The sequence below is a fragment of the Schistocerca serialis genome, chromosome 6 (assembly GCF_023864345.2).
Source record: "Schistocerca serialis cubense isolate TAMUIC-IGC-003099 chromosome 6, iqSchSeri2.2, whole genome shotgun sequence".
In the NCBI taxonomy this organism is placed as follows: domain Eukaryota; kingdom Metazoa; phylum Arthropoda; class Insecta; order Orthoptera; family Acrididae; genus Schistocerca; species Schistocerca serialis.
The window spans coordinates 443,542,581-443,569,748 of NC_064643.1; the positions used below are offsets into that span (position 1 = coordinate 443,542,581).

The 27,168-nt window shown below is 39.9% G+C and overlaps 2 protein-coding genes across 3 annotated transcripts in view; both read right to left on the reverse strand.

The window, feature by feature from the left end:
- Window positions 1–27,168, reverse strand: part of LOC126483723 (cytochrome P450 6k1-like) — a 659,078-nt gene that overhangs the window by 114,314 nt on the left and 517,596 nt on the right. The window lies entirely within an intron of this gene.
- LOC126483729 (cytochrome P450 6k1-like) lies at window positions 1,864–26,736 on the reverse strand. The gene is made up of 5 exons (XM_050106836.1): window positions 26,706–26,736; window positions 18,626–19,525; window positions 11,713–11,943; window positions 9,457–9,708; window positions 1,864–2,251 (listed from the first exon to the last, which is right to left on the reverse strand). The coding sequence occupies exons 2-5, from the start codon at window positions 19,515–19,517 to the stop codon at window positions 2,073–2,075; spliced, it is 1,554 nt and encodes a 517-aa protein (XP_049962793.1). The 5' UTR covers window positions 19,518–19,525; window positions 26,706–26,736; the 3' UTR covers window positions 1,864–2,072.

Genomic DNA, 27,168 nt, shown 5'->3' on the forward strand with positions numbered 1-27,168 from the left:
AACATAGCTACCTTTCTGCCTCTTTGGCTTCTGTTTTGCACATGTTGTCGACGAAATCCGTCTACACTGAGAAGCAAGTGGCCCGCGCATCCTCAATGTGATAGAACTAAAGTACCTACACTACACGTGGCGCAGAATGTGGTGGGCGGTAAATGCCCCTTTTCTTGACACTGCTGCACGCTCCACATGGTATGTCACCGTCAACTGGAGGCAACTGAATCATTCTCGTTTCCATAAAGTTCACCTCACCGATTCCCTGCTTTGCGTCACGTGAAGGTTACTAAGCACGGACGATCATCGTTTCGTTTGTGGCCAGCAGTAGACTTCTGGCGCTTGGTCCAGAGAATTTTGGTGTTCCTGACACGTGCTCCTCCTGACTGAATAACAACGCAAACGATGTCGTTCTCGGGTGAAGTGTATTACTCACAGACGAAGACTCATTCTGTGAATCGGTTCCGTGGCCTTGCAGTTCTATATTTTTTTGGCACCGGCGAAAAGAGTATTATCGATTTTTGGATTTATATGAAGGATGACATTGCAACATTGTCCTTAATCCGAAATAGTGGCCGTTTCTATGGCCCACCATGCATCTGGAATGTCCCTGCCATGAGCAGTTGTCTGATTCATTACTGTTGATTTTTTTCGTGATCAAACGATTCCCCTTTATTTCCAGTAGAACTGCATGGATTTCTCCACGGCTACGGGCGGCGTTCGTGGCTTTCACTCCACAGATCCCAGGGCGAAAATTTTAAAGAAAAATCCCTGTTACATACATCTGTTACCGTCTTCAACCTTTCCTTTTTTCGTTTCCTAGTTAAAGTAGAACGGTTGGGGTAAGCATAGTTAGGGGCCAATTCCTGATGTGGTGCATATATTTTTGTTTTTAGGGTCAAAATGGCGGTGGCAAATAGATCCCTTTTTTATGGGTTCCTTTATAACCAAGAAAGTGATGGAGAAAAAAATATAAGATGCCACCTCCAGCGGCTGTTATCTCTCGCAGCCTTTAGCACTGTGTACCGTGATTCTCCATGTAGCTATTGTTTTACTGTCAGTTACGAGTTCTATGTCAGTTTTCAAGAAATTTAAAAAAAAAGGTAAAAGTCCCGACTTCGAGTCTCGGTCTAGCGCACAGTTATAATTTACCAGGGTGTTTCATATTAACGCACACTCCACAGCAGATAGAAAATTTCAGTCTCGGAAAGTGATGGTGATGTACAGCCAAAGCGGAAATTTCTGAAAAATACTGCTACACGAAATAAGGCTCTCAGTTGGAAAAGCAATGTATTACAAGCTTCCTCTTTAAATGAAAATTGCGCTAGTCGTAGTATTATAATTGCTCAATCTACGACAACATTGTCACTGACAGGTGCCAGGATATAAATGTAGTGTTTGCTCTACATTTCTCCGTACAATTTTTATGATTATTTATAAAAGAGTACCCACACGTGCTCCCATTTATTAACTGCAGTAACCATGTTTCGTAGATTCTGACTTTTCAAGTAGTAAAAAAATACTTTTTCTCTCATGTGAAGAGACTTGAAAACCTTCGTTATAAGATGTGCACGTGAACATACTATACATGTGCGTTGTCCTGACTGGCCACCACACCCACCTGGTATCTAAGACTCACAGCAGATGTAAATGTGTTTAGGGTTGTTATTTTTTCTGAAATTAATGCGAGTTGGATGAGTTGGACACGTCAGCGTATTTTGAGCATGCGGACGCATGTCTAGGAGTATGCATACTTATTCTACAACATTGGTACCATAAGTTTACAGAAGCTATATTTAATGTGAGGGAGTGTTGCTTATTCAGTTTTCTTGATCCTGATTTTTGGTTGCTTGAGTAAAGGTAAAAGGAAAGTATATGAGTACAGTTTTATTGCTTTTGAGTTCCATAGTAAATTTAATTTCAGTCTTTTGCTCAGAATCCAACGTGTGGAATTAATCGCTGTTAACTAACACATTTAAGTTCACTAAGTGTAATACATCAAGATTAGGTCAGTACTTGATTACACAGTCTTTCACACTATTTAAATTTAGGTCGAGCTACAAGCTGTCGACTGAGGGTGTTCAACTTGCAGCCACTTGTCTCCGCTCCACCTTCAGGTCGATTCCGCCGATTGGTGTCAGAACGATGTTGTTGGGAGCCATGCGTAGATTCGACTGCTTGTCTCCAGCGGGCAGAAAGTCAAATTTTGACAGCAGGTGTATCAGTGCCAACTTCACTTGCATCAATCCGAAACGCATGCCTGCAACAAAATAAATGTGTCATCACTTCATTGTGGATGTGACTGATAATGCTGTGTTGTGCCGTGGAAGCACTGTATCAAATACGTATGAATGGAAAGCTCGAACCAGCATCCATTTGTGTAGCCATTCAAACACCTGTCTTACTGTAGCTATAGAAGAAACCAAGTTGGCGCCCAGGTAAATTGTGCGAATCGATTCATTCCCTTTTCAAAAGATTTTAGTTGGGTTGAAATCAATGCTCAGCTAATTGCAGCGTTCGGATTTTACATCCAAAACCAGTCACCCTCGTTCGGATATTACGTGCGGATACTGTCACTCTTAAAGAACTCACGGCTGCAGCGAGACTGATAGTTCTAATTAAGTCCACCGGTGTGTCGGACTTAGATAACACTTAACCGTTTAAAAAATCGTGCTTCGTTTGGTTTTAAGCCCAAAAAAACGCGTTTTTTGGAGGTTCCTGAAGTGCGCCACTTCTATACATTAAACTTGTACGACTCGGTTCAAACTTTTCAAGGATGTAGATAAATGGATAAATTCAAACTCAAACTTTTTGCATTTAACAATTTTTATCCGTTGTAGAGATACGATAGATTAAAGTCGAGCTAAATGTAACTTGTAAAACTCGTTCTTACGTAAATGGTATGTACGGAAACGGTTTAAAGTGAATCAAATCAATAAAAATCCCTTCTTAACATGAAATTGAAAACTTAATTTTAAAAATATAGCTTTATTTGGATTTCACTTGCAAAAAATACGTTTAATACGTTTTTTGAATTTTTTTTACGCATGTCTCTTCTAGGTTCCAAACTTGTGCGAATCGGTTCAAATTTTGTAAGGAGGTAGACAAGCACTGGTAGTTAAATGTCGTCCTATTGTTTTGTTAAAGTTTTAATCGTGACACAGCATAACGGTCAGAAGTAGTACGTAAAATAGACGTAAAATCCGGTTTTATACAAATCCCACGAGCTGGGCCAGTTTAAAGTGATACAGATGAAAATAACAAATATATTCTTATGGTAATTATAAGAACCGTTTGCAAAAATCTTTCATCGTTCCGGTCTTATGTGCGAAAAGTGAGGCGTTTGATGAAACTGTGTTTCGCAGAAATGCGCTGTATTTTAAGCCTGAATTCGGATTTGATAAAAAATAGTTATTACAGTTGATTATTGTTTCTCTGTTTATAACTTAAAAGATTTTGTTCACCACATGCAAATCAATTCATGCACTAAACCAAAACTATACCCAGCCCTGTATGAAATGCTATACTGCCTGATCGAGCATTTAAAGTTTTATCGATGACCACGCAGACAATTTAACTAACCGGGAAATTCCTCTAAAAATAATTGTCAGAAAGAATTTCAGCTTATTTTTAATCAACATAAAAATTTTTACAGCGTTTCCTTCAAATAATACTATGCTATATTGTAGAAATTATAATTTCGGACAAAACAGGCTTTAATTCGTTTATTTTGTTACAGGAGTGAGAAGTTGATAGTATTTGGTCATGCATACGTTGTTTGGTTGTTCTGTTTATTTCTGCCAATCATACTCATCCTTATTTCGGATTGGTTGTTGCATTACTTCGTTCCAAAGTTATTCACCTGAGTTTTTCTAAAGGCAGTTCTTTATTTTTCATTTTTATCATTGCATACTTTAAATAAACAATGACAAGAATTTTAAGACAAGATATAATGACAAGAAGTATGCTTTTCATTAATTTATTACTTGTTGTGCGAGTCGTTCAGCTTGCGATGTAGTAAGTTTTTAAGTTAGTTTGTCTATGTAATTTTGTCGTATCGTAAATATATTTACATAATATAAACTACTTAAATACATTATCATGTACTTCGCACAGTATTTAATATTTCGCTCGGTATTGTATTTATGTTTGCTATTATTTTGTGCACTGTATTAAGTCTATATTGTTGTTTTCTTATCTTTGCATATATAGTCTCGTGTATATAAAAATAATAACTAAAGCATTGAAGAACTAAAAAATGAAACAAAAGGCTTCCTGCATGCATGTGACCTTGTTGTGGTAGTGATGCTGGTGTGACAGTAGGCTACATAGGGCAAATCAACCATACCAGGCAGGTGACTGAAGAGGATCCAGAATAATAATGCCCTGTTCAAGCAACATCGTTAGAAAGATAAAAAAACCTGTACTGGATCAGTCATCGTTTGAGTTAACAAAAATCAACATCCGTTGCCAAGCTATGGCGGTGTAGTGTCAAAATTATGCTAAAGTAAAAGCTGGGAACCAGAATGAAAAATGATCCTGTCACAGCTCAAAAAAGGCGAATGTGTCCAGGGCAGAGTTAGGGATCTAAAAGAAGGGAACTAGATTTTCGATTTATCTGGCAGCTTTAGAGGCATTTAAGTCAAAACATCCTGATATATTCATGCTTTTTTATGAGTTAACCCTAATTACCCAAGACAGAGCTCTCTTAGCTGAAAGATGTTGGCATATCTGCAGTTGCGATTTATTTCCCTGATACTGCGCCCAAAATCGAGAAGATTCGCCAGCCATGATAAACAGTATACAGTATCATATGGTTGACGAGCATACAAGTAATAGCTAAAGAAGTTTTTCAAGGGGTATAAAATTTCTGGCGATAGATTTGCTCCTGGTGGATGCTAAAATATTTTTTGATTTCTAGCTGGGGAAGAGGAGGGGTTTGATTTTTTCACCAATGGGATCATTTCTCCCAAAACCTACCCCTGTTACATGTATGGTGAGAGGTGTAAGAACAAACAGACACAAATGTATGTCCTACTAGAGAGTAGGATGCATCTACAATAGGAAGTATCCCATAGTGGGGATGCATGCATCCTAAACTTTAATGATACATTGTATCATACTGTGTGACATGACAAATGTCATGTTGGTTGACACGATGAAATTTGTCATGTTATACCACATGACATCATGTATCATGTTACTTTACTCGGCACTCCATATTACATGACATGGTTACTAACAATACTAAGTAAAAATGCGCGAGTATGTCAAGATATTTGCTTCAAATGTCTTTGAAACTGCCACGTCAGTCAAAAAGCTAATTCCCTTATTTTACAAGTCTGACTCTGCCCAGGACATATTCAGCTTTTTTGTGCTATGACAGGAACATTTTTCATTCTGGGAAACTCTCAGTCGTAAACTTTGGGAAATAATCAAAGACGTAATTTCATTCATCCCAGAAAGGAATTCATCCCACAAAGGAGTGTAACATATTTATAAACAATTACTTATACTGAACCAGTGTTGATTCATACCAATCACTGAGAGGGATCAAACTTAAAAACAAACAAATCCTGAAGTAACTTTTTTGAAATTTATATATCCGGCATATAGCGCCCATTCTCTCGTAGGAGCTGAAAATTGAAACGAAACTACTTGTCATATACTCCTTGGTCAGTTTCCATTCCGTCGTTTGTAGGACGACATTTCGCAAAATACTCGATTTAATACTGCAATTGAATGAATTATTTTATTTATGAACTTGTTGATCACACTTGTCAGAGTTGTAACAGTGACCAGTTACGACTATAATCATTCATCATCAGAACTAAAACTCCAGAAAAGGTAAAAACTACTATTAAACGTAATTATGAAGATATTGAAAAGGCCATCATACAGAGAAATATAAAAATATACCCAGTGTACTGTACATGTTAGTTTCGTAACGAAATACCAGTCACATTTCAATTTTTCTCTTCATATTGCCCTTTTTAATGTTTTTATAACTGTTGAACAGTTTAACAGTAATTTTGCATATTTGTGATTTCTGTGTTTTTAATTCCAATTACAACTCAATAGAGCCAAAATCGGTTAACCGTCGTAACTCAACCAAATGTGAACAAAATATTTCTGAATAGAGCAATGTATTGTATGTAGATCACATGTAGCATTTAGTCTGCCCGTTTTCGTTCCAGGAGTATGGCAAGCATGATTTAACTTATTTCTCAACCCAAAGCGATCTCCATAATTTTTTGTTGTAGGTGAATGGTAAGGAGTTGTGGTCTTTCTATCATCCAAGAAGAAATATACTCGGTAGTGCGCAAACAACAAACGTAGCAAAGAGTTTATTTCAGACAGTAGAGTGGAGAGACACAACGTAGTCTGTGTTTGAACTCCGTCAGTTCTAGCAGATTTCATGCCAGTTGACTTGTTAATAGTCTCATTTTCGTATTAAAATTTGGCTTAGTGTACAGGAATAAAATAAAAACAGCGTAATACCTTTGTTACGGTGTTTGCACTACAGTATGGCAAATATTTGCATTATTTAAAACGATTAACAACAAACTTAAAAAAGGGATCAATAAATAAATAAACATATTATGCAGTACTGATAAATGGAAACAAGGAAAGTAAAGTAATTTATGTTTTTTATTATGCGATCACATTTGTATTACTACATGACTTGCTTTAAGAGTGCCGAATAATCATCTTCACTTCAATATACAGTACTGGATCTTAGCCTAAATGAGAATCATATATTGTCACTCACTGAGTGACAATGCACGTTCCTTAATCAGCACAGAGATACAAAGCAGCATGTAGATCTACAGATAACCTTTGAGACGTTAAAATCAGTGAAAGAATACAGACGTGGTTTCCTCTGGAAATAAATAAAATTCTGACACAGTAATAAATAAAAATTAGAATTCTGTCCACTGAAGAAATAGTGTAGCCTCATTTAAAACATACTAGTGTGGCCTAAATTTTTATTTGTCTATGCACATTCCTAGCATAGTAGGAAGAGAATTTATGAACGGATTTCACAGATATTATGTCATGCCATTTTTAACGTGTTGTTACCGATTACAGACAGTTTCTGACAGGTAAAGTGTTGCTGGTTCACTTTAACTATGAACATAGCATCAGGTATAAAATATATGGAGCGAAAGGTTATCTGCTATTTGTACAGAAACCAAACACAGTTGTGAGAGTCGAAGGACGGGAAATAATAGCAGTTGCGAAGTGATTGAGACAGGCTTGCGATCCGTTATTCACTCTGTGCGTTGACTAAGCTGTGAACGAAACCAAGGAAGATTTAAAAAGGAGACTAAAGTTCAGAGAGAAGAAACGAAAACTGTTTACTTTTTCAGAAGGCTTTGAATTTTGGAAGACGGCAAAGGGCTTGGAAGAGTACTGAACGGAATAAATAACGTCTTGAAAAGAGGTTATAAGATGAACAGGAACAATAGAATACAGTCGAATTAGTTCATGCGACTGTGAGGGATTAGATTAAGGAACGACGCACTAAAATTAGTATCTGGGTATCACTATTTGGAGAGAAAAGTAACTGACGATACCAACTAGCAATAGTAACAAATGCATTTTTGAAGCAATTAAATTTTTTTACATCAAATTCGCATTTAAATGTGAGAAATTCTTTCCAAATTGTAGATTTGTTTGGAAGTGAAACGGACGATAAACAGTCCAGAGAAGAAGAGAAGAGAACGTTTTGAAATGTGATGTTACAGAAGAATGCCGAAGAATTAATGGGTAGATAAAATAGCTAATAAGGAGGCACTGAACCGCATCGGAGAAAAAATAAATTCATATCACAACCTGGCTAAAAGAAGAGATGACTATACAGAACGCAACTTGGAGCATTAAAGAATCACCAATTTGGTACTGGAGGGAAGTGTGTGCGTGGGGTGGAGGGGTTTTATAGAGGGAGAAAAAGTCACGGATAGAGTATACAGTTCAAATGGAAGTAGGTACCAGTACTTACAGACCATCATGGAAAGCTACATCAAAGAAGCCTTTGGACTTAAGAACATAACAACAGCAATAATAGTGTTTGTAAATTTGGTGTGATTTAGTATTCCAGTATCTGACGTTCATCTCGACTGAACTAAGTATATTAACCTCAGGTACTTCAGTTTCTGGATTTTTTGGCAAAATCATAATAGGCACCAGTTTATCAATTGGTTGAGGAGTATTTTAAAGACAGAGTGGGGCCACTGCTTTTTGACACTACTACATATAATGATGACGCTGCCACAGCTAATGCAAGAGGCCGTGGAAGCGGGCCAACCAGAGCCGACCAAACCCACTCATGTCAGGGTTATCTGCTGATACAACAAGAATTGCCACTTTCGACACCAGGCAGTTACTACATTGCGGTCCAGGTGAGGATCCAGCGTCGTAATGACGACGACACAGCAGAAAGACAGCTCCACAGCTGTGCGGTGGCTTGAGTATTTCAAGCCCGAGCTGCAGGCTTTTTTGGGGCTAAGGGAAGAGAATCGACGCCTTTGAAAAACAAATATGCACCAAGCTTGTATAAATACCCCTCCTTTTGGAATAGAATGCATGCAGTCTGGCAGCCGCAAGCACTGAGGAGAGGTCCATACCAGTCTACAGGTTGACATGGATGTACAAGATACCACCACGAGACTGGGTCTCCACAAACTGCAGGCCTACTGCTGGCTCTGAGTCATGTTGTGGACTTAGAGCCTTCCAGCCGCTGGGCCACCGCTGTTCTCACTTCCAGTCGCTGCCAGCCCCCTACCTCTGTTCGAGACCTGGACGGTGAAAGCGACCAACCAACTTCTCCTGCGTGGACATATTGTCCCTGCCAGCTTCCGTCTGCAGGGGCAGGGTCTTCCTCTTCGGGATCCACGGTTGGATTCCGTACGTTTTGATACGTCCTGCCCTGAGCTGCGAGATAGCGTGCAGTCAACACACAAGCAGCCACACCCACCTCACGTCAGCGTTCCCGCTGAGTCACCATTTCTCCAGGCGAGCAACACGACAGATTGCCGGAGACTGCAGGCCATCTGCTTACAAGAGCACTTCCATCCTGCTGTCTTCAGCAGACGTTCTGGAGGGTGTTGCCACGACAGAGTGTATTTACAATTGTTGTAGTGTTTTCACTAATAAAATGTATGTTTCATCAACGATTTTTTCAAGTCGATATGGCGGATGGCTACCAGGATTCCTCCCATCGTTCTCTGTTTCCACACCAAGGGTGGTGAACTGTTTGCTCATGAAACTAACAACACAGTTCCACCAACCAACATACTGGCCATCCATCCCCATCCATTACAACAATTATCTATGAATGTGCTGCATACTTGTGTTATTAACGTTTTTCTCGATAGTTCTGCGTCGGTTACACTAGACGGGAAAATATTTTTATACAGATTATGTAAAAAGTTTATAAAATATGAGGATTGAGTGACTCACCAATGCAAATGCGTGGCCCTTCGCCAAAGGGTAGATAGCTGTAGGGATGCCTGGATGCCTTCTGCTCCTCAGAGAAGTGCTCCGGGTCGAATTCCTCAGGGTTTCGAAAGAACTTGCTGTCGTTATGGAGTCCCATGATGGGAATGATCACCTTAGTTCCTTTCTCCAATACGCAGTCGTGTCCTGGCAGTTTATAATCCTGTACCACCTCGCGATTGAGAGCTGGAACGGGCGGATACATACGAAGGGTTTCTGAAAAAGAAAAGGGCAGATGTTAACGTATAAGGCTTAGCAGGTGTTGCACAGTGGCGCTTCATATAAAGTTTTAAATCTTCCCATAGCGATCTTAGTTAAATTGTAGACTGAAAATAAATCATAGAAAATGTGTGATCGTAATAATCCCACAATAGTAAGAGAAAATATGTCGGTCACTAGTTTTTCGATTCCTGGTAGCGCCAAAGAATTTTTCTTGGTGGGAGGACTGGAATGAAGCGCACTCATCCTCGTAATGCCAATTGAGGAACTACTTTACCGAGTAGTAGCGCCTCCATGTCACGAAAATTGACAACGGCCGGAGAACAGTGTGCTGACCCTAAGCCTATGCATACAGCATCCAGTGATGCAGTTGGCAGAGGATGGAGCAGGAGTCGGTAGATGATAATGGGCCCTCCACAGGCCTGTGTACGGAGTTTACGTTTACATATATCTCCAGCAAATGACGAGGAAGGAGAGAAAATATATGTAGGAGTAGAGGAACTGATGGAATGTGGGAAGGTGACGGACCATTCACTGCCCTAGGTGGTTGTAATGCTATTAGACAGAAGGCAGTGGAAAGCAGAGTTGCTGCAGACTATGATACTCATCAACAACAATTAGCGCATTTGAAACTAAAATGAAAACCGTTAATCTAGGAAGAAGTATAACTGGTGTCAATAGCTCTTCACGGGTTTTGATATTCTCCCTGTATCATCTATATGCACTGTTGCAGTCAAACAACTAAAAATTATAATTCTTGGGGGTATTTTTCTTTTGTCGTTGCAACTACAAAAATGCACATATTTTGTAGTCGCAACGACAGAACAAAAATACCCTCAAGAATTATAAAGTACCTACGGACACTATGGCCACTCAAATGAAGAATAAAAACTATAAGTTTTTAATCGTAATACTGAAGTAAACTCGATTATCCCCGTCATAAACAGTAATAATTGTCTCCTCTTGGTTGATTAATAACAGCTAGAAACAAAACTGCGTAATGAATCTTCTAGGAATTGTAACAAATAATTATCAAAAATGTTCCAATAAATGTTTAAGGTTTTAAGGTGCTGTTAGAGCAAACCTTGTTATTCTCTGTGGCTGACGAGTAAGTAAGGTGCCTTGTGGAAAAGGAGTTACAAACGTCCAATCTGCATGAATGAACAAATCAGAAAGACATATCTCTCTCTCTCTGTGTGTGTGTGTGTGTGTGTGTGTGTGTGTGTGTGTGTGATTGCGTTTGTGTACGTACGCAGGACGTAGTATAAAGTTGTATGTGATCAAAAAGTAAATAACAGAATCGGGTAATGGTAGTCAGCGATGAGACGGGATCTCAGACACGTAAGCAAGCTTCTTCGGTTGGGACGTGATGGTGGCAAAGTCAAAATTTGTAGATTGGTGGGCGCCTCTATTTCTGTTTGTGTTCTTATCTGTTGTAAGGTTTTCATTGCACCAGTGCACTAATCGTAACTTAGTCTATATTGCAAATATACGAAAATAAACACGAAAAACAACAATGTTGTTTATGAGTGTCACTAATCATTCTGTACCGAATTACGTCATAGTAAGTAAACAAGAAAGTTGGGTAATACTACTGAGTGTTTGGCTTAATTTTTTTCGAAGCTTATCATAAATTCCTAATTATTAGCTCGAAAAAAATAAAATTACATATTTAATGTTTTGTTTCTTTATGGCTACGTGTCTGCAGTCCTGCTACACATTGAAATCCAAGGACTACGGCAGGACGCCGCTACAGACACAGAAGCGAAATATCACGGCACTGTGGCATAGGGCTTCCCATGTGTACCGGGGCTGCAGACATTTTCCAGAAAATAAACAAAGAAATATTATGTAATTCTTTATTTAGAAATGATAATGAAAACTTTGTGATCACCCTCGTCGTAATTTAAGCTCTCCCCCGTTAATGGCCTTAATGCGTTCAAAGCTCCACTGTAACTGTGATAATGTATGAACAGTAATAACCAAAAGCATATAACGTACCGTTCACCGCCTTTTCCAAGTATGGCATCTCGGTCATAATAACTTCGTACGTCACATCACCGTTGGTCTTTTTCAGCATGTTGTCAATTTCTTCTTGCAGTTTCTTCTGGATGTCCGGGTGTTTAGAGAGCTCGTACAGGCAGAAGCTTACGGTGGTGGAGGAAGTCTCGAACCCAGCGAGGAAGAACACCCACGCCTGTGCTGCCACCTCCTTAGTCGTCAGGGTCTTTTCTGCCAGGGCAAAGTGTGTTCGTAAAGAAACTGTGACATACGTCGTAAAGCAAATACTCTTAGTATTACGAACTGTCTTGCTACTAGGAGTCAAGGGACGTTAGTATCTGAAAATTTCCACCCTGTAAGCTTAAGTGAGTGGAAGTTGTGCTTTCGAAATGTTCTTATATTATAACTAATTGTAATACCAACAACAATAGCAGAAAACTTTACTGTAACCCATACTACCAGTAAATTCATACTATGGAGAAAATAAATTAAACGATTTATTGCAGCAAAATAGCCATTGTAGTTATACGATTACAATCATTTGAGAGTATATTACAAGGATGTATTGAGTGTCTGCATGATTCTTAGTAGTAGATTACATTCAGTGCAGGTATTATAACAGATTATCATTTGAACCATTCATTGCATAGTCTCTAATTGATCTGGCCCTCTTGTTGCATATTTCTATATGGTATCTCTCACAAGACTGTCCACATAGTGTACACTTGTGGTATGTTGTATTTGCACAAATTTCATGGTGGAATCCGTGTACTGTGAGTCTTGTAAGTACGTGTCTCATCTCAAAATTTGCTGCTGTCCAAGTGCGGTCGATCATGGCCCCGGATCCATTGAATTCTCTTGGTACTTCCCCTCTTTTCTTGAGTAGTGATCTTAGTAGGTTCTGCGATGCTGATATGTTGGGAAGTAAGAACCTTGTCCTTAGATCCTCTATGAGGAAAGTTTCTCGGGCGAGAAGGTAGACTAATCTTGATCTTGTGGTTTTTGCTACCCACAATGCTCTTTTGATATAGGTTGCTTTTACTTTTTCCAATGTTTCTAAGTTCTTTTCATTTAGGTTTATCCATATGATTTCTATCCCATAAGCCAGTATCGGTATTATTTTTGATTTGAAGAGAGCCATAGCTGTGTCTAGATTTAGTGTTCTGACGGAACTTATTTCGTTTATCGCTCTGATGGCTTGTGTCGCTTTCTCTGTTGTGTGTTCAGTGAAGCACTTTGCGGACGGCTGGAGTGTTATCCTTAGATATTTGTAATCCTTTGTGATAGATATTTGCTTTCCTTGTAGTGCAATTCTTGTCGTTTCTGGGATTTGCCCACCTGGTCTGATTTCCGTCTTGTCGGAGTTGATTACGAACTTGTGTTTTGTACACCATTTTTCCACGTCTTCTATAGTCTCCTGTAGTTTCTTTAAGTTTTTTGAGCCTATCACAATGTCGTGATGGAGAAAATAAAGCACAGTCTAAAAGAAGATATACATTCATTTCTGCAGGATGTTTAGGACCGTGTGTCTCTTACTCTCATATGAAGTAGTGTTAGTGTAAATTAAAAGAAAGTCCTGTGAGCGAATGTCTGGCAAAAAAATACTTATTAAGATACGAACCATTTTACTTGTTTCAAGAACTAAGTTGATAGCTTATTTCTCACGGTTGATTGTCTCTACGCCTAGTCTTCAGACTGTGCTAATGTAAGTTACGACCGGATTCTGACAATGTATACCGATGCGAAATGCTGAATACCTGCAGTTCATAGATTTCATTTTACTGGTAGACTAGCAGAGTACCCATCGTTGCCCAGTTAAGTATTTATTCCGATCTCATATTTGTCGATACCCTCCTTTCCCCTTTCTGCCCATCTCCTCCTTCGTCACTTTCCTGCCCACCTGCTCCACTCCCTCTCTGTCCACCTCCTCCACTCCCCACTCTCTGACCATCTTCCCCTCTTTTCTGTCTCTGTCCACCTCCTCCACTCCCCTCTCTCTGTCCTCCGCCTCTTCCCTTTCTCTGTCCATTTCCTCCTCTGCCCCTCTCTGTTCATCTCCTTCTTCCCCCACTCTCTGCCTTTCTCCTCCTCCCCTGTCTCTGTCCATCTCCTCCTCTTTCCTGTCTATCCCATCACCCTCTCCCCTTCCTCTGTCATTTTCTCCTCTGTCTCTCTCCGTCCATCTCCTCCTCCCCCACTTTCTCCACATTATCACGCTCACCCCAAGAGGAGGCTGGTGATTCTAAACTCTAGCTTCTAGATTATTACTAATTTGTTTAAATCGTTCCAAGGATTTAGGATAACTTTTTTACCCACGTCAGATATATTTCACATAAATTTAACATATTTCACATATATTTGTACACATTTTTCTTCTGTATCTCTAGCGAGTTCCGCCCTGCAGTTTCATTTTCAGTTACCTTGTAGCCTGAACTTTGCGTCGTAGAGTGATGTAATTTTGCAGGTGCATCCAGTGGTATATGTGGCTACTGTCTGCGAAATATGTCGTGGACAGGGTTTGTAGTAAAGAAGTAATAAGTTAAAACGTCATACATACTGTAGCAGGTTTTCACGTATCTCTGTATCTGACGCCATATCTCTTGACTTATGTGTCGTATAATGAGAGATTTTTCTAGGTACATTCAGTGTTTCAAACAGTATTAGTAGCAATGATGTAATAAATTTAAAAGTGTTGCATGATGCGGTCGTTTTTCATACAACTCAGTGTTTATGGCGTCATATCTTCTGAACTGTGGTTCGTATTATGATGTAATCGTGCTCGTACGTTCAGTGGTATACTTGAAGAGGGTCTAGAAAGTTTGTTGCGAATTCAGTCAGTAGGAAAGACAAAATAAATTAAAACGTCATGCTTCATGCTGCAGTTTCACTGCATGAACAACGAAAATGTAGAAAGCAATAAACTTGTTACCTTTCCCCATTCTGTGGGGGTCGTCAGCGATTAAATTATGGGTATTCACGACTGGTGGGGTACACAGCTTTTTCACCCCCATCCCACATCATCCCATTTGATAGGTAGGTGGTTATTATCACCAAACCGATGATTTACAAACGGTAAGTGATATGCGTACCAAGTTTGGTTAAAATCAGTCCGTCGGTTTAGGAGGAGATGTGCAACATACGTACATACATTCCTTTTTGTAACATGTGTGTATAAGGCGGGTTTGATGTATACTAGTACGGTCAGATGCAAATCCTTGATCTATTATGGAATCAAAGCATCAGATTCTATTTAGTATCAGTGTGTTAGCAGCAAGACTGTCTGACCATGCTCGCAGGGCTGTGCACTTTCCAGAATAATAACAATTGCTGTGTATCACCTATTTCTGCGTGGCAAATTACCTGCCCTATTGAAGAACATTTACCATGTAGAAGACAGCGTTCAGGGCACTACCCAGTTTCCTGCACCTCATACGACAGTACATAATAGAAACGTTTAACGAGCAATGGTTTGTTCGAGGAGGTCCAGTAGCAAGAGTTGCCTTTCACCTGACTCTAATCCGATAGGTCTGAAGCTACAGAAACTATGGAGACGTAAGAGGACTGATGTGTTCCATGTTCCACACCTATCGACTATGGGCACCTGTTACGTGAGCTTGTGTCCTATGCATGTTCAAAAATGGTTCAAATGGCTCTGAGCACCATGGGACTTAACAGCTATGGTCATCAGTCCCCTAGAACTTAGAACTACTTAAACCTAACTAACCTAAGGACATCACACACCCAGTCAGCACGAGGCACCTATGCATGTGACAAAATCCTACTGTACCAGTACGTTACTCTTTGGGAAGGTGAGCTGAAGAACGAATAGTAATCACATCAAGCACTAGCCCAAGAGCTTAAGTCCTGCTTAAGTGTCTCTGTAGATCACAGTATTTTTTTATTGAAAGTGTATTTGTACTCTGTTATCAAAAGTATTTAGATTTTAAATAAAGCAATTGTTTAATGGAACACCACATCTGCGTAACGGTACCCCTCCTCCAGCCCAAAACTCACTTCACCTAAATTCTGGGAGAACTTCAGCATTTAAACATAAGATGACAAAATATCTTTTAGACGTAACCAGGAATATAACACCCAACTACGTATTGGCCCACAACAGTCACTCAATAGCTATTACACCAAACTCCACACAACTCAGTACTAACCACCTGCAAATGTATCTTAGTAAATAACAAGAGCTGTATTTCTGATATTTGACACAAAGACCACTGAGCTGTCGTCAACTTTGTGAGGAGCCACATCTTGGGCCGCAAAACAGAATGATGATAATTGCTACATGCACCACAGAATGACACCACCAGTCTTGACCTTCATATGCGTGCACTACCAAGTGCACTATTCGGATTAACTTTTGGAAACATCATAATATAGTGCATAAAATAAGCACTGTCTGCCTATTTTGCCCAGCTCAATAATGTATACGTTAACCTGTAGACGAGTTGATGAGTGCTAGTGATGGCAGTTTACCATTAATTCATTAATAATGGTAGTGTAAAATTCCTTATTACGAGATTTAGTCTCACTGTCCTTATCTGTATCAACGATTTAGAAGAAAACCTGAGCAGCCGGCTTAGGTTGTTTGCAGATGATGCTGTCGTTTATCGTCTAGTAAACTCATCAGAAGATCAAAACAAACTGCAAAACGATTTAGAGAAGATATCTGAATGGTGTGAAAATTGGCAATTGACCCTAAATAATGAATAATGTGAGGTCATTCACATGAGTACTAAAAGGATTCCGTTAAATCTCGGTTACACGATAACTCAGTTTATTCTAAAGACCGTAAATTCAACTAAATATCTAGGAATTACAATTAAGAACAATTTAAATTGGAAAGAACACGTAGAAAATGTTGTGGGGAACACAGAGCAATGACTGCGTTTTATTGGCAGAACGCTTAGAAAGTGTAACAGGTCTACTAAGGTGACTGTCTGCACTAAGCTTGTGGGTGGTCTTTTGGAGTACTGCTGGGCGATCTGCGATTCTTACCAGATAGGATTAACGGAGTACATCGTGAAAGTTCAACGAAGAGCAGCACGTTTTGTATTATCGTGAAACAGGGGAGAGAGTGTCACAGACATGATACAGGATTTGGGATAGAAAACATTAAAACAAATGCGTTTTTCATTGCAACTGAATCTTCTCACGAAATTCCATCACCATTGTTCTCTTCCGACTGCGAAAATATTTTGTTGACGCCGACCTACACAGGGAGAAACGATCATAATAAACTAAGAGAAATCAGAGCACGCACGGAAATATATAGGTGCTGTTTTTTTCCGAGCGCTGTTCGAAATTGGAATAATGGAGAGTCATTGTGAAGGTAGTTCGACGAATCCTCTGTAATTTCCTCTGTAATTTGCAGAGTATCCATGCAGATGTAAATGTAGTAATGTCCTGTTTTAAACCTCAAAACCTTCCTACAGGTATGGCATGGAACGAGAGCAAGAAACACTATTGAATGGATGAAGTAATAAACCTTTTCGAAAAGGGAAGAGTGTAAAGACAGAAACCTAGACAGATCGGCTTCATGCCATAAAGCAGGCCACTTACGGCACTACACTGACCTAGCATTGCACCATGGTGTTCTCTGGGATTTGCCTTTCACTTGCCAGTCAGCACCCAGACGATTACTGTAACCAGGGAGAGTATGACATTCAGAATACACGACTTCTACAGCCGTGACGCCACAACAAACCCCTTCTTACATGAATAAGTACCAGCTGTCTGACCTGGGTTGGCTTGTGTCGAAGTAATGAGTCATTTTGTCATAATTTTGTCATACTGTTGGCCTCCGCTTTCTGCCACCACTCTACCATCATACTGACAAGACCGCCTGCCTAAAGTGCCTCTTGCTGGGCAGCTGGCAGTCTGTGTTTGCACCCCAAATGTCTGTGCCTGTCTCTAGCCTCAGCTGAGAATGGCTCAGCAACGACACTAACGTCATAACAACACGAGACTGCGGTATCAGCCCTGATGCTGCTCAGCCGCTGATTGAGGTTGTGTCATGTTGGGACTGCACCGAGCCTAGCAGCAACAGGCATTCTACTGCAGTGCTTCACTGCTGCAGAGTCCAAGTGTCTACACCCATCTTCCAGCCACTTACAGATGAGGGCTCGAGCTTAAAATAAATTAGTAAAAGGGTTCTGCTACCTAAGAGTGGCCTCTGTCAGCCCATCTTACCATACTCCACCAGACTATGCCCACATCCTAAACATTCCCAAAATAACACTCTAGGGAAAATAAGATGCCAGCCACTGATGACTCAATACATTGCATGATAAGACTAGACGTTCCACAGAGTTGCTACCATTGAAGATTCTATATGGAGATCGCCAACGTAATTTATTTGTTCATCTACACATTCGTAATGAAGAGCATATGGATGTGTCAGTGAAGATGTAGCTGATAACATGAAGGTTGTCTATTGGTATTAACATCGCTCTTACAGTGAGAATTAGTCGTGGGTGAACAGATTTCGGAAACAGATGTTATCCAAAAGTATTACCACACGTTAGAGAGTCACATATGATTAAATTCATTTGACTGACAAGTTCTAAACTATGAGAGATAATCATTACAATTTTATTATCGAACTGCAGTATATAATGATGTGTTAAAATATCAAGGGCATTAAATCTCATGTCATTAAATGGGATCTTTGCGATGTATGATAGAAATGAGAGCAGAACAATAATATCTTAATACAGAGACATATAAGATTAACAGCCTAGATAATTCCTTAAATTAACATTTCAATATTTTTTTTAAAAATTGTATACACTAATAAATACTTGTTATGTATAGTATTCTTCAATAGACTTGATAATTCTCTAAATTAAAGTTTCAGTACTTTTTTAAAAAACCATGTGCACTAAGAAATAGGACTTACGTTCAGAATTTTTCCGCCCAGTGATTGAGAAGCTGTCATCCACGTATCCATTGTTCTTCAACTGAATCATCAACTGCAGGAAGTCCTTTCTTATGATCCCTGTCTCCTCTCGGTGTTTGACTGCGTCCCTGACGACCTTTGTGAAGTAGTCTGTGATGTCCTTTGGCGTGAAGGCTATAGGCAAAAGTGTGCGTAGTTTTGGATTGGAGAATCCCAGAGCCTGAGTCAGGTATGTACGCAGGGATGGCTTGAAGAAGCGCCTGCCCCATTGCCGGAACTCCACCTCGGGGTTGTGCTGGCTGTCAACGTCGATGCCGAAGGCGCAGGAGGCAATGACGTCAGTGGCGTAGCGGGCAATCAGCTCACGGACTTCCACAACACTGCCTGCAGGTGTGACGTCAGCCAGAATCTGCGCACAGTCGCGCACTATGCCGAACATGGCGCGCATTTTTCCCGACGTGAACGTGGGCGTCAGCTTCTGTCGCAGACCCTTCCACTTGGTTCCTCCGAGGAAGAAGAGGTGCGCCGTCAGGTGATCTGTCTCCTCGTCTACATAGATGCCCCGGTCGGGAAAGTAGTTGAAATCCTTCACTAAGATCGTTTTGATCAGCTCCGGATCCCTCACAATGAGAAGAGGGTTGTTTAATGAGTAAATACCGACGACATCCTTGCCTTCTGCTTCGAAATAAATGTCCCTCAGATCCTCACCAGGGCTTTTTTTCATAAGCGCTGTGTTCCAGCCATTTCCGAGCGGGAAAAACGGCTCCAAATATGGCAGACCTTTTTTCTTCCAGTAAGTGTAATTGATTTTAAATGTAACGTATAGTATCGCAAAGAACGTTGACAGAAGGGCCAACGCCTCAGTCACCCATGAGTCGAAGATAATAGCCATTTTGGTTCCTAGAGAAATAAAAAGAGGAAACAGAACATTAGTATTACAGGATTATATTCATCATAACACGTTAATATTTATTTCCTGGCTGTGTTGTTCATGCAGTCGATTGCTACAATGTAAAAGTAACAGTAAAATAGGCTGTTAACTGTATTCCAGTGACTGCATTACAAGTTGGCCATGCGCAGTGGCCGCGTGGTTTGAGGCGCCATGTCACGGACTGTGTGGTCCCTCCGCTGGAGGTTCGAGTCCTGCCTCGGGAATGTGTGTGTGTGTGTGTGTGTGTGTGTGTGTTGTTCTTAGCATAAGATAATTTTTTAGTTTAAGTAGTGTGTAAGTCTAGGGCCGATGACCTCAGCGGTTTGGTCCCTTAAGAATTCACACACATTTGAACTGTGTTAGCTTGCATTCGGCATCCCTAAAATGTATTTTACATGTGACCACATTAGTGTGTTTTTCCGTTGATACACTATGAGAGTTATTATACTTCTAAGATAAAACAATAAGCCTTACAGTTTTACTCTTGACATTGCCTTCTATATTTTATGCAATAGCAGAATATGAAAAACGAAAAACTAACATAATGAATGAAAAATGTTGGGTGTCTCTCTCCCACACGTCTCTCTATTTTAGATCTATTGAATATTTGAGGTTTGACCATAAATAATATGGTATAAACATCACGAAGAAATTTGAAACTGGATCCTAGGAAATTCTTTCTTTTTGCAGTTGATATCTTTGGAAAAAGAAACTAAACTGTTCTAACACTCATAAAATGTTAGATGTGTGGAAAAATGTGTGGAGAAATTAAGCACATGTTACTGTGTAGAAACAGACGCAGATAAAATGTAGTATATTGAATCTCCATTGCCACAACAGAATTGTAGAAAAATGTGAGGTATTCCAACATAGTTACACCTGCCATATGGGATGTAACACAGGATAAGGAACACTCTGATTTTTTTGGCAAAACTGCTTCTCTAGGCTTAGATGTGTGTCTTTCATTTATCACTAATTCATGTTTCAGCAGTATGAATTTTTTAGCCATAGTCCATAAATTCTGTATGATAAAATATCTGCTTTACGTCACATGTTGATGTGATGACCATTTTTTCTATCCAGACAGAAGATTTATATATTCTTCGCCATGGAAAGCAAATTCAGTTTTGTAAATTACCAGTCAGCCCTTTGAAACACGTTGGACAGCAGTACATTTGTCTAAATGTTCACTTGAGGCAGTTTTATATTTGCCAGTAAGTCTTAAATAAATGTTTGACTTTTACTTATTTTTCTTATTCCTTTCAGAGCTGCCCCAACATCACCAGCTTGCCATGAACCTAATTTGTATTTTCACAAGTTACTATTGCACAGTTATTTAGTGGTCCATGAAATAGTGAACAGATAGATAATGGTATCAGCACCACAATATTATACTAAAGGACTTTCACTGAGGTACTGGTTTAAATAACCTGCCTTAATTCTACGAGTGTGGAATTTCATCTGATGGAAACTTCCTGGCAGATGAAAACTGTGTGCCGGGTCGTGACTCGAACTCGGGTCCTTTGCCTTTCGTGAGCAAGTTACCAACATATACAATGTATCATATGTATATTCACTGGAAACAGAAGGTTTACAGTTCTTTTCGAAATAATACTGGTTTTTGTAACAGAAATAAAGGGGGCGTGGTGGCATACATGACCATAACATTAAAATTTGGTTTATATAAATAATTTTCCTTGAAACCCTATAATGTATATCAATGTAATCAGGAAAGACTACAGAATTAAATAAAGTCATAAAAATTTCGGTTTTTCCACCATTTAGAAGTACCCTGAATCCTGAAACAGATGTCTACAGAATGATCGTGAGCAATCACCACATAATATTCACACAACATGTTTTTGAGCGATGAAGACTTTCTTTCTTAAAGATGAGTTACCCCAGAACGTTACTGCATATAATACCACTGAAAGAAAATACACAAAGTACATCAACTTACAGATTTGTCTCTTCCCAGGGTTTCCAATGAATCTCAGTGCAAATGCGGCTGAACTAAGTTCTTATAGGAGTTCCAGGAAGTGCTTTTTCCGGTTCAAATTCTCACTGATGTAAGCAGCCAAAATTTTGGAAGTTTCGACTTATTTATTATTTCGTCACTATGTGTTACACTTATCATAGGTGTAGTACCTTTAGGTGTACAAAACTGAATTTGTTGCATCCTTTCAAAACTGAGAGTGAGACCATTCACAGAAAACTATTGAATGGTACTTTTAAGGACACTGTTTATCATTCCTTACGATTACAATACTACTGTCATTCCCAAAAAGGACTAATTCTGTTTGTTTTGTAGTAAACAAAAGACTATTTTCATATGTTAGGGACTTCAGTGGACCTCAGATTAAGGCTTGGGGAACCCTACATGTGATTCCTCCTCTGCTAGAAGAATGTTTATTGATTACATTTACTAAATTGCCAAGTACAGCTATCTGTATTCTTTTCATTAGCTATGGCATTATCCAGTGGTTGTCTATACTATCAGTCCTATAAAATCCCAATTTATGTAGAATATTCTCATTCACATAGCCAAATGCCCTAGATAGGTCATAGAACATTTCAACCAATGCTATTCTAGCAAAATTTGGTGAGTGATTGTGTAAATGCCATTCTCGTTGGAGCAAATCTTGTGAAATCCGAACTGTGATTTACTGAAGACATTTTTGTTGCTTAGGTGGAATACTATTCTAGAATACGCCACCTCCTTAAAACGTTTGGAAAAGGATCTCAGTAGTGTAATAGGTCAGTAGTTACTGACATCTCTCCTATCACTTTTGTTATGGAGGTGTTTGACAATGGCATATTTCAATCTCTCTAAAAAAAATGTGTTGGATTAGTGAAGCATTGCATATTTAAGATAATACAATACTTATTATGTGGGAAGAAATCTGTAATAACCTGATGAAGGTTCCATCAAATACAGATGAGCTTTTATTTTTGTGTGGCTATTTTCATAACTTCAGAAGGTGAGGTTAGTGAGATATTCATATGATTGAATGTTACGAAAGTTGCATTCTCTTTAAACAGCTGTAAGTTTTCTCTTGTGCTGTTTATCCCTATATTTTCTACTACATTTAAGAAATGATTGTTAAACATATCTGCTACCTCTGCTATCTGCTACCTCTGCCTGATCATTTATAGCCATTCCATTTAATTCAATAGTGATGGTGCTCTGTTCCCGGGCCTGTTGCCTGGCTCACATTTCATTACATTCCACATAGCTCTAAGCCTATCGTGAGAATAACTTATTTCTGGTATAATATGTGAGTTTCTTAATTTTTAAGGACTTTTCTTAGTAATTTTGAGTAAGTTTCGTCATGTGCTACAAGTGTAGGATCTTTACTTGTTCTTGCAAATGAAAACATTTTCCTTCTCTTTCCACATGACATATTGAGCCATAGTCATCCATGGTTTTCTGCATGGCTGTTTAAAGTCCTTTTTGACTAGTTCATGTGAAAGGCTGCGCCAAATAATGACAATGAGGTAGATTAAATTTTGTGTCAGCATTTGGTTAATTTTTCATTTTTTTAAGTAAGGGCCGTTTTTATTTTTTAAAAAAGATACAAATACTTTTGAAAAAAAAACTTTTATTTTCTGATTCTACACACTTTTACCTATTTTTCTACATAGTTACCTTGTTTATTTAAGCCCTTGTCATACCGTACAATTAAGTTTTTAATTCCCTCTTCAAAGAATTCGGCCGCCTGCTCCGACAGCCAAGAGTTCACGGCCGCTTTCACTTCATCATCGTCATTGACGCGCTGCCCACCAAGATGGTGTTTCAGGTACCGGAAAAGATGAAAATCGCTAGGAGCAAGGTCAGGGCTGTATGGTGCATGGTCCAAAACTTCCCAGCCAAAAGAATCAATCAAATCCCGGGTCTTTTGAGAGGTGTGAGGCCTAGCGTTATCGTGCAGGAGCAAAACTCCTTTTGTCAGCATGCCGCGTCTTTTGTTTTGAATTGCTCTGCGGAGCTTCTTTAGAGTTGCACAGTAGGCATCTGAGTTGATTGTCGTTCCTCGTGGCATAAAGTTCACTAGCAAAACACCGCGCCGGTCCCAGAACACAGTTGCCATAATCTTGCGCTTTGACAGCGTCTGTTTGGCTTTGACCTTGACGGGTGAGGCTGTGTGTCGCCATTCCATCGATTGTCGCTTGCTTTCGGGAGTGATATGGGATACCCATGTTTCATCTCCAGTGACAATTTGACTCAACATGTCATCCCCTTCTTCCTCGTAACGAATCAAATGTCCAATGAAGTGGAAAATCTCTTCCCTTTGTGGTCCTCTGTGAGGAGTATGGGTACCCCCCAAGAACACAGTTTCTTAAAGTTTAGGTTTTCAGACACAATTTTGTACAAAACCGATCTTGAAACATGTGGAAATTCCAAAGAAAGAGTGGAAATTGTGAATCTTCTGTCCTCGCGAATCTTTGTTTCGACTGCAGCCACCAAATCATCAGTGATCACAGATGGCCGGCCTGAGCGTTCTTCGTCATGGACGTTTTGACGGCCATTTTTAAACTCTCTAACCCATTGACGCACTTTACTTTCACTCATTGCATTCAAGCCATAAACTTCTGTTAACTGACGTTGAATTTCTGCAGCTGATAGGCTTCTCGCGGTCAAAAAACGTATCACTGACCGTATCTCACACGCGGCGGGCGTTTCAATAATCGTAAACATTATAAAGTAGCACAGCGATGCGTACACGTCAGCTACAGAGCTGCAACTTGCATCAGTGTGAACGGGAAGGATGCCGGCAAGTGGCACGGGTGCTTGTTGCGGCGTCCGCGCGAACTACGGGACTATACGCGCGAACGGCCCTTACTTAAAAAACAACCCTCGTAGTTCACAAACAAAGCAAGCCACACTGTTGAAAGTAACGTACGTATCAGTTCTTCAGGGAAGAAACTCCCACTAAATTCCTTTGTTACTGTTGGCATCCCTTTTACTGCATACTCTCGCTTCACCCCTCAGAGCACAGATGAAATGTTCTCAGGTCTTCGCATAGGATGCATGTTTATCAGCGAAGCTTTTTTCTATGTTTGACTGACAAAGCGCTGAGTCAGTGCCAAGGAAAACTGCTCTAACTCTATGCAACAAGGCAAACGGATGTGCAGAGGGACTAGCCGCATTCCTCTCACACACAGCACGCTGCTTCTCTCGCGCCACTGTCGCTGCATCCAACATTCCTGTCAAATTTTGACTAGCCCCTAGTGTGTTTCTACAAGTAAGACAGGTGATAGGCCGGCCAGTGTGGCCATGCGGTTCTAGGCTCTTCAGTCTGGAACCACGTGACCGCTACGGTCGCAGGTTCGCATCCTGCCTCGGGCATGGATGTGTGTGATGTCCTTAGGTTAGTTAGGTTTAAGTAGTTCTAAGTTCTAGCGGACTAATGACCACAGATGTTAAGTCCCATTGTGCTCAGAGCCATTTGAACCAGCCAAGACAGGTGATAACGGTCAACAACATCATTCACCACGAACGTTTAACTACAATTTCTCAATTAATCGGAAAAAGAACAAAGACAATCTCGAGAACGTGGCGCTACGCCATTTCTGAACTACACGTACTGATTTAATATCTGTTTCACAGAACAGTCACAAACATATCTCGAGGGAGGTCATAGACTGCGCTATTGCTCTCACAGTGTGTATGTGACTCTTTGATAATACAACTCCAGCATTTTTTTCAGCTGAATTTAGATCTATTGGTAGGAAATATATCATTTTGTTGTCCGGGTCCGGCAGAATCTAAGTTAGGCGAGCGTATAATTTCTCACACCTTTTCAGATCGTTGACTGAACAAACCATATGCGCCTCACAGTACACAGTTCTTTCGCGTTTTTATTAAGCTGATGAAGGAAAATATTTGAACAATATTGCATAACGAACGCATAGCTTTAATGCACCACAAACTGAAATAAGCAATTAAACTTGTAAAAGAATAATACTGTGAATCAACAGTTCGTAATGGCTAACATGCCGGCCGCGGTGGTCTAGCGGTTCTAGGCGCGCAGTCCGGAACCGCGCGGCTGCTACGGTCGCAGGTTCGAATCCTGCCTCGGGCATGGATGTGTGTGATGTCCTTAGGTTAGTTAGGTTTAAGTAGTTCTAAGTTCTAGGGGACTGATGACCACAGATGTTGAGTCCCATGGTGCTCAGAGCCATTTGAACCATTTGAATGGCTAACATAACAAGCTGTTCTTACATAAACACAGTCACACGACAAATATTCCAAATTATTTACGGTAACAATGTGCTAATTCTAGCAGTGCAGGAATCACGTCTGAAAATATACACCGACAGTGTAAGCTATTGTGAGTTTGCATATAACCCCCCCCCCCCCCCCCCTCCGAGGCACAATAACAAGAAGAGGGCTGGACAAACTTTAAAGTCGATCTCTACGACGGCGAACTGCTTTGCACTGAAGGAAACTTTCTGAAATTATTCTGTGAGTACGCAGCAACTTATAAGCTACAAATGAAAACGGATGGAATCGGTGAGTGTGGCGGAGCCATTGTACCACAAACTCAATCATTTCTTGTAGCCAGTTTCAGTAGAATATTGTACCCATTAGATATAATGAACACAAGGACGCATGACAAACAGATTTTCTACCACCCTGTCAGTTTGTCTGTTTTCAGAAATATTTTTAAGGCGGAAGAGAAAAATGACGTTTTGCCAGATCTACAGTTCCAGACTTTTAATAAAAATAAAATGCTTTTCAGAATATGTGCCGCAAATATCGCCGTACGAAAAGAACTACTAGTATATTGATCCTGCGTACTGGTATTCGGTTACTTACAATGCCTCAGCGGTGAACATGAGTGCGTTAATTGTCGCTAACAGCTAAGAAAAGCATTTTTACTCTGTTATCACAACTGAACCAGATAAAATGGGACGTTTGATGACAAACCATAATATCTGTATGATAGAGCACTGTAATTTCGCATGTTACTCGTTAGTTGACAATGTGAATTAATGTTTAAACTACGCACCTGTTCTAAGTTGATTGGTATTTATGTGCTGTCGTTTATTTACTACAAGCGAGAGGAAATTTGCGTGTACGGAATGAGATCGGTCACAGAATGAAAACTGCAAACTATGGCAATAGGATAGAGCAATACTTGCCTGCTGCTGATCCAGTTGCTGCCGCGGAACTCTGTACGATATATTCTGCACGCTGCTTATATATGCGGCTGAAGGTCACAGTTTCGCGAGTCGTGTCTCCACGTGACTACTCACAAGATACAGAGATGCGCGTGCCTCGTCACGTCACGGAACTTACGTAAAGGAATGGAACAGCAGTTTGTTTTGGGCGTAAAAAGTCCAGTATCACTAAAATTCCCACATTCATTATCCTAGACTGAACCTGGAATTGTGAAATGATGCTTCAGACTGGTGTTATATTCGTTTGAAAGTCACCCACAGTTTTCACCTTATGTCCTTCCTCCTATATATAAACACACAACCGCACTGCAATCTCTTCTTAGCAAAAGGTCTGCTTTTCCTTCATTATAAACGGATAGTGTATTATAACTAGGGCATAAACAAAACTTTGAAGTTTATGCTCACATAAAAATCAAACCTACAT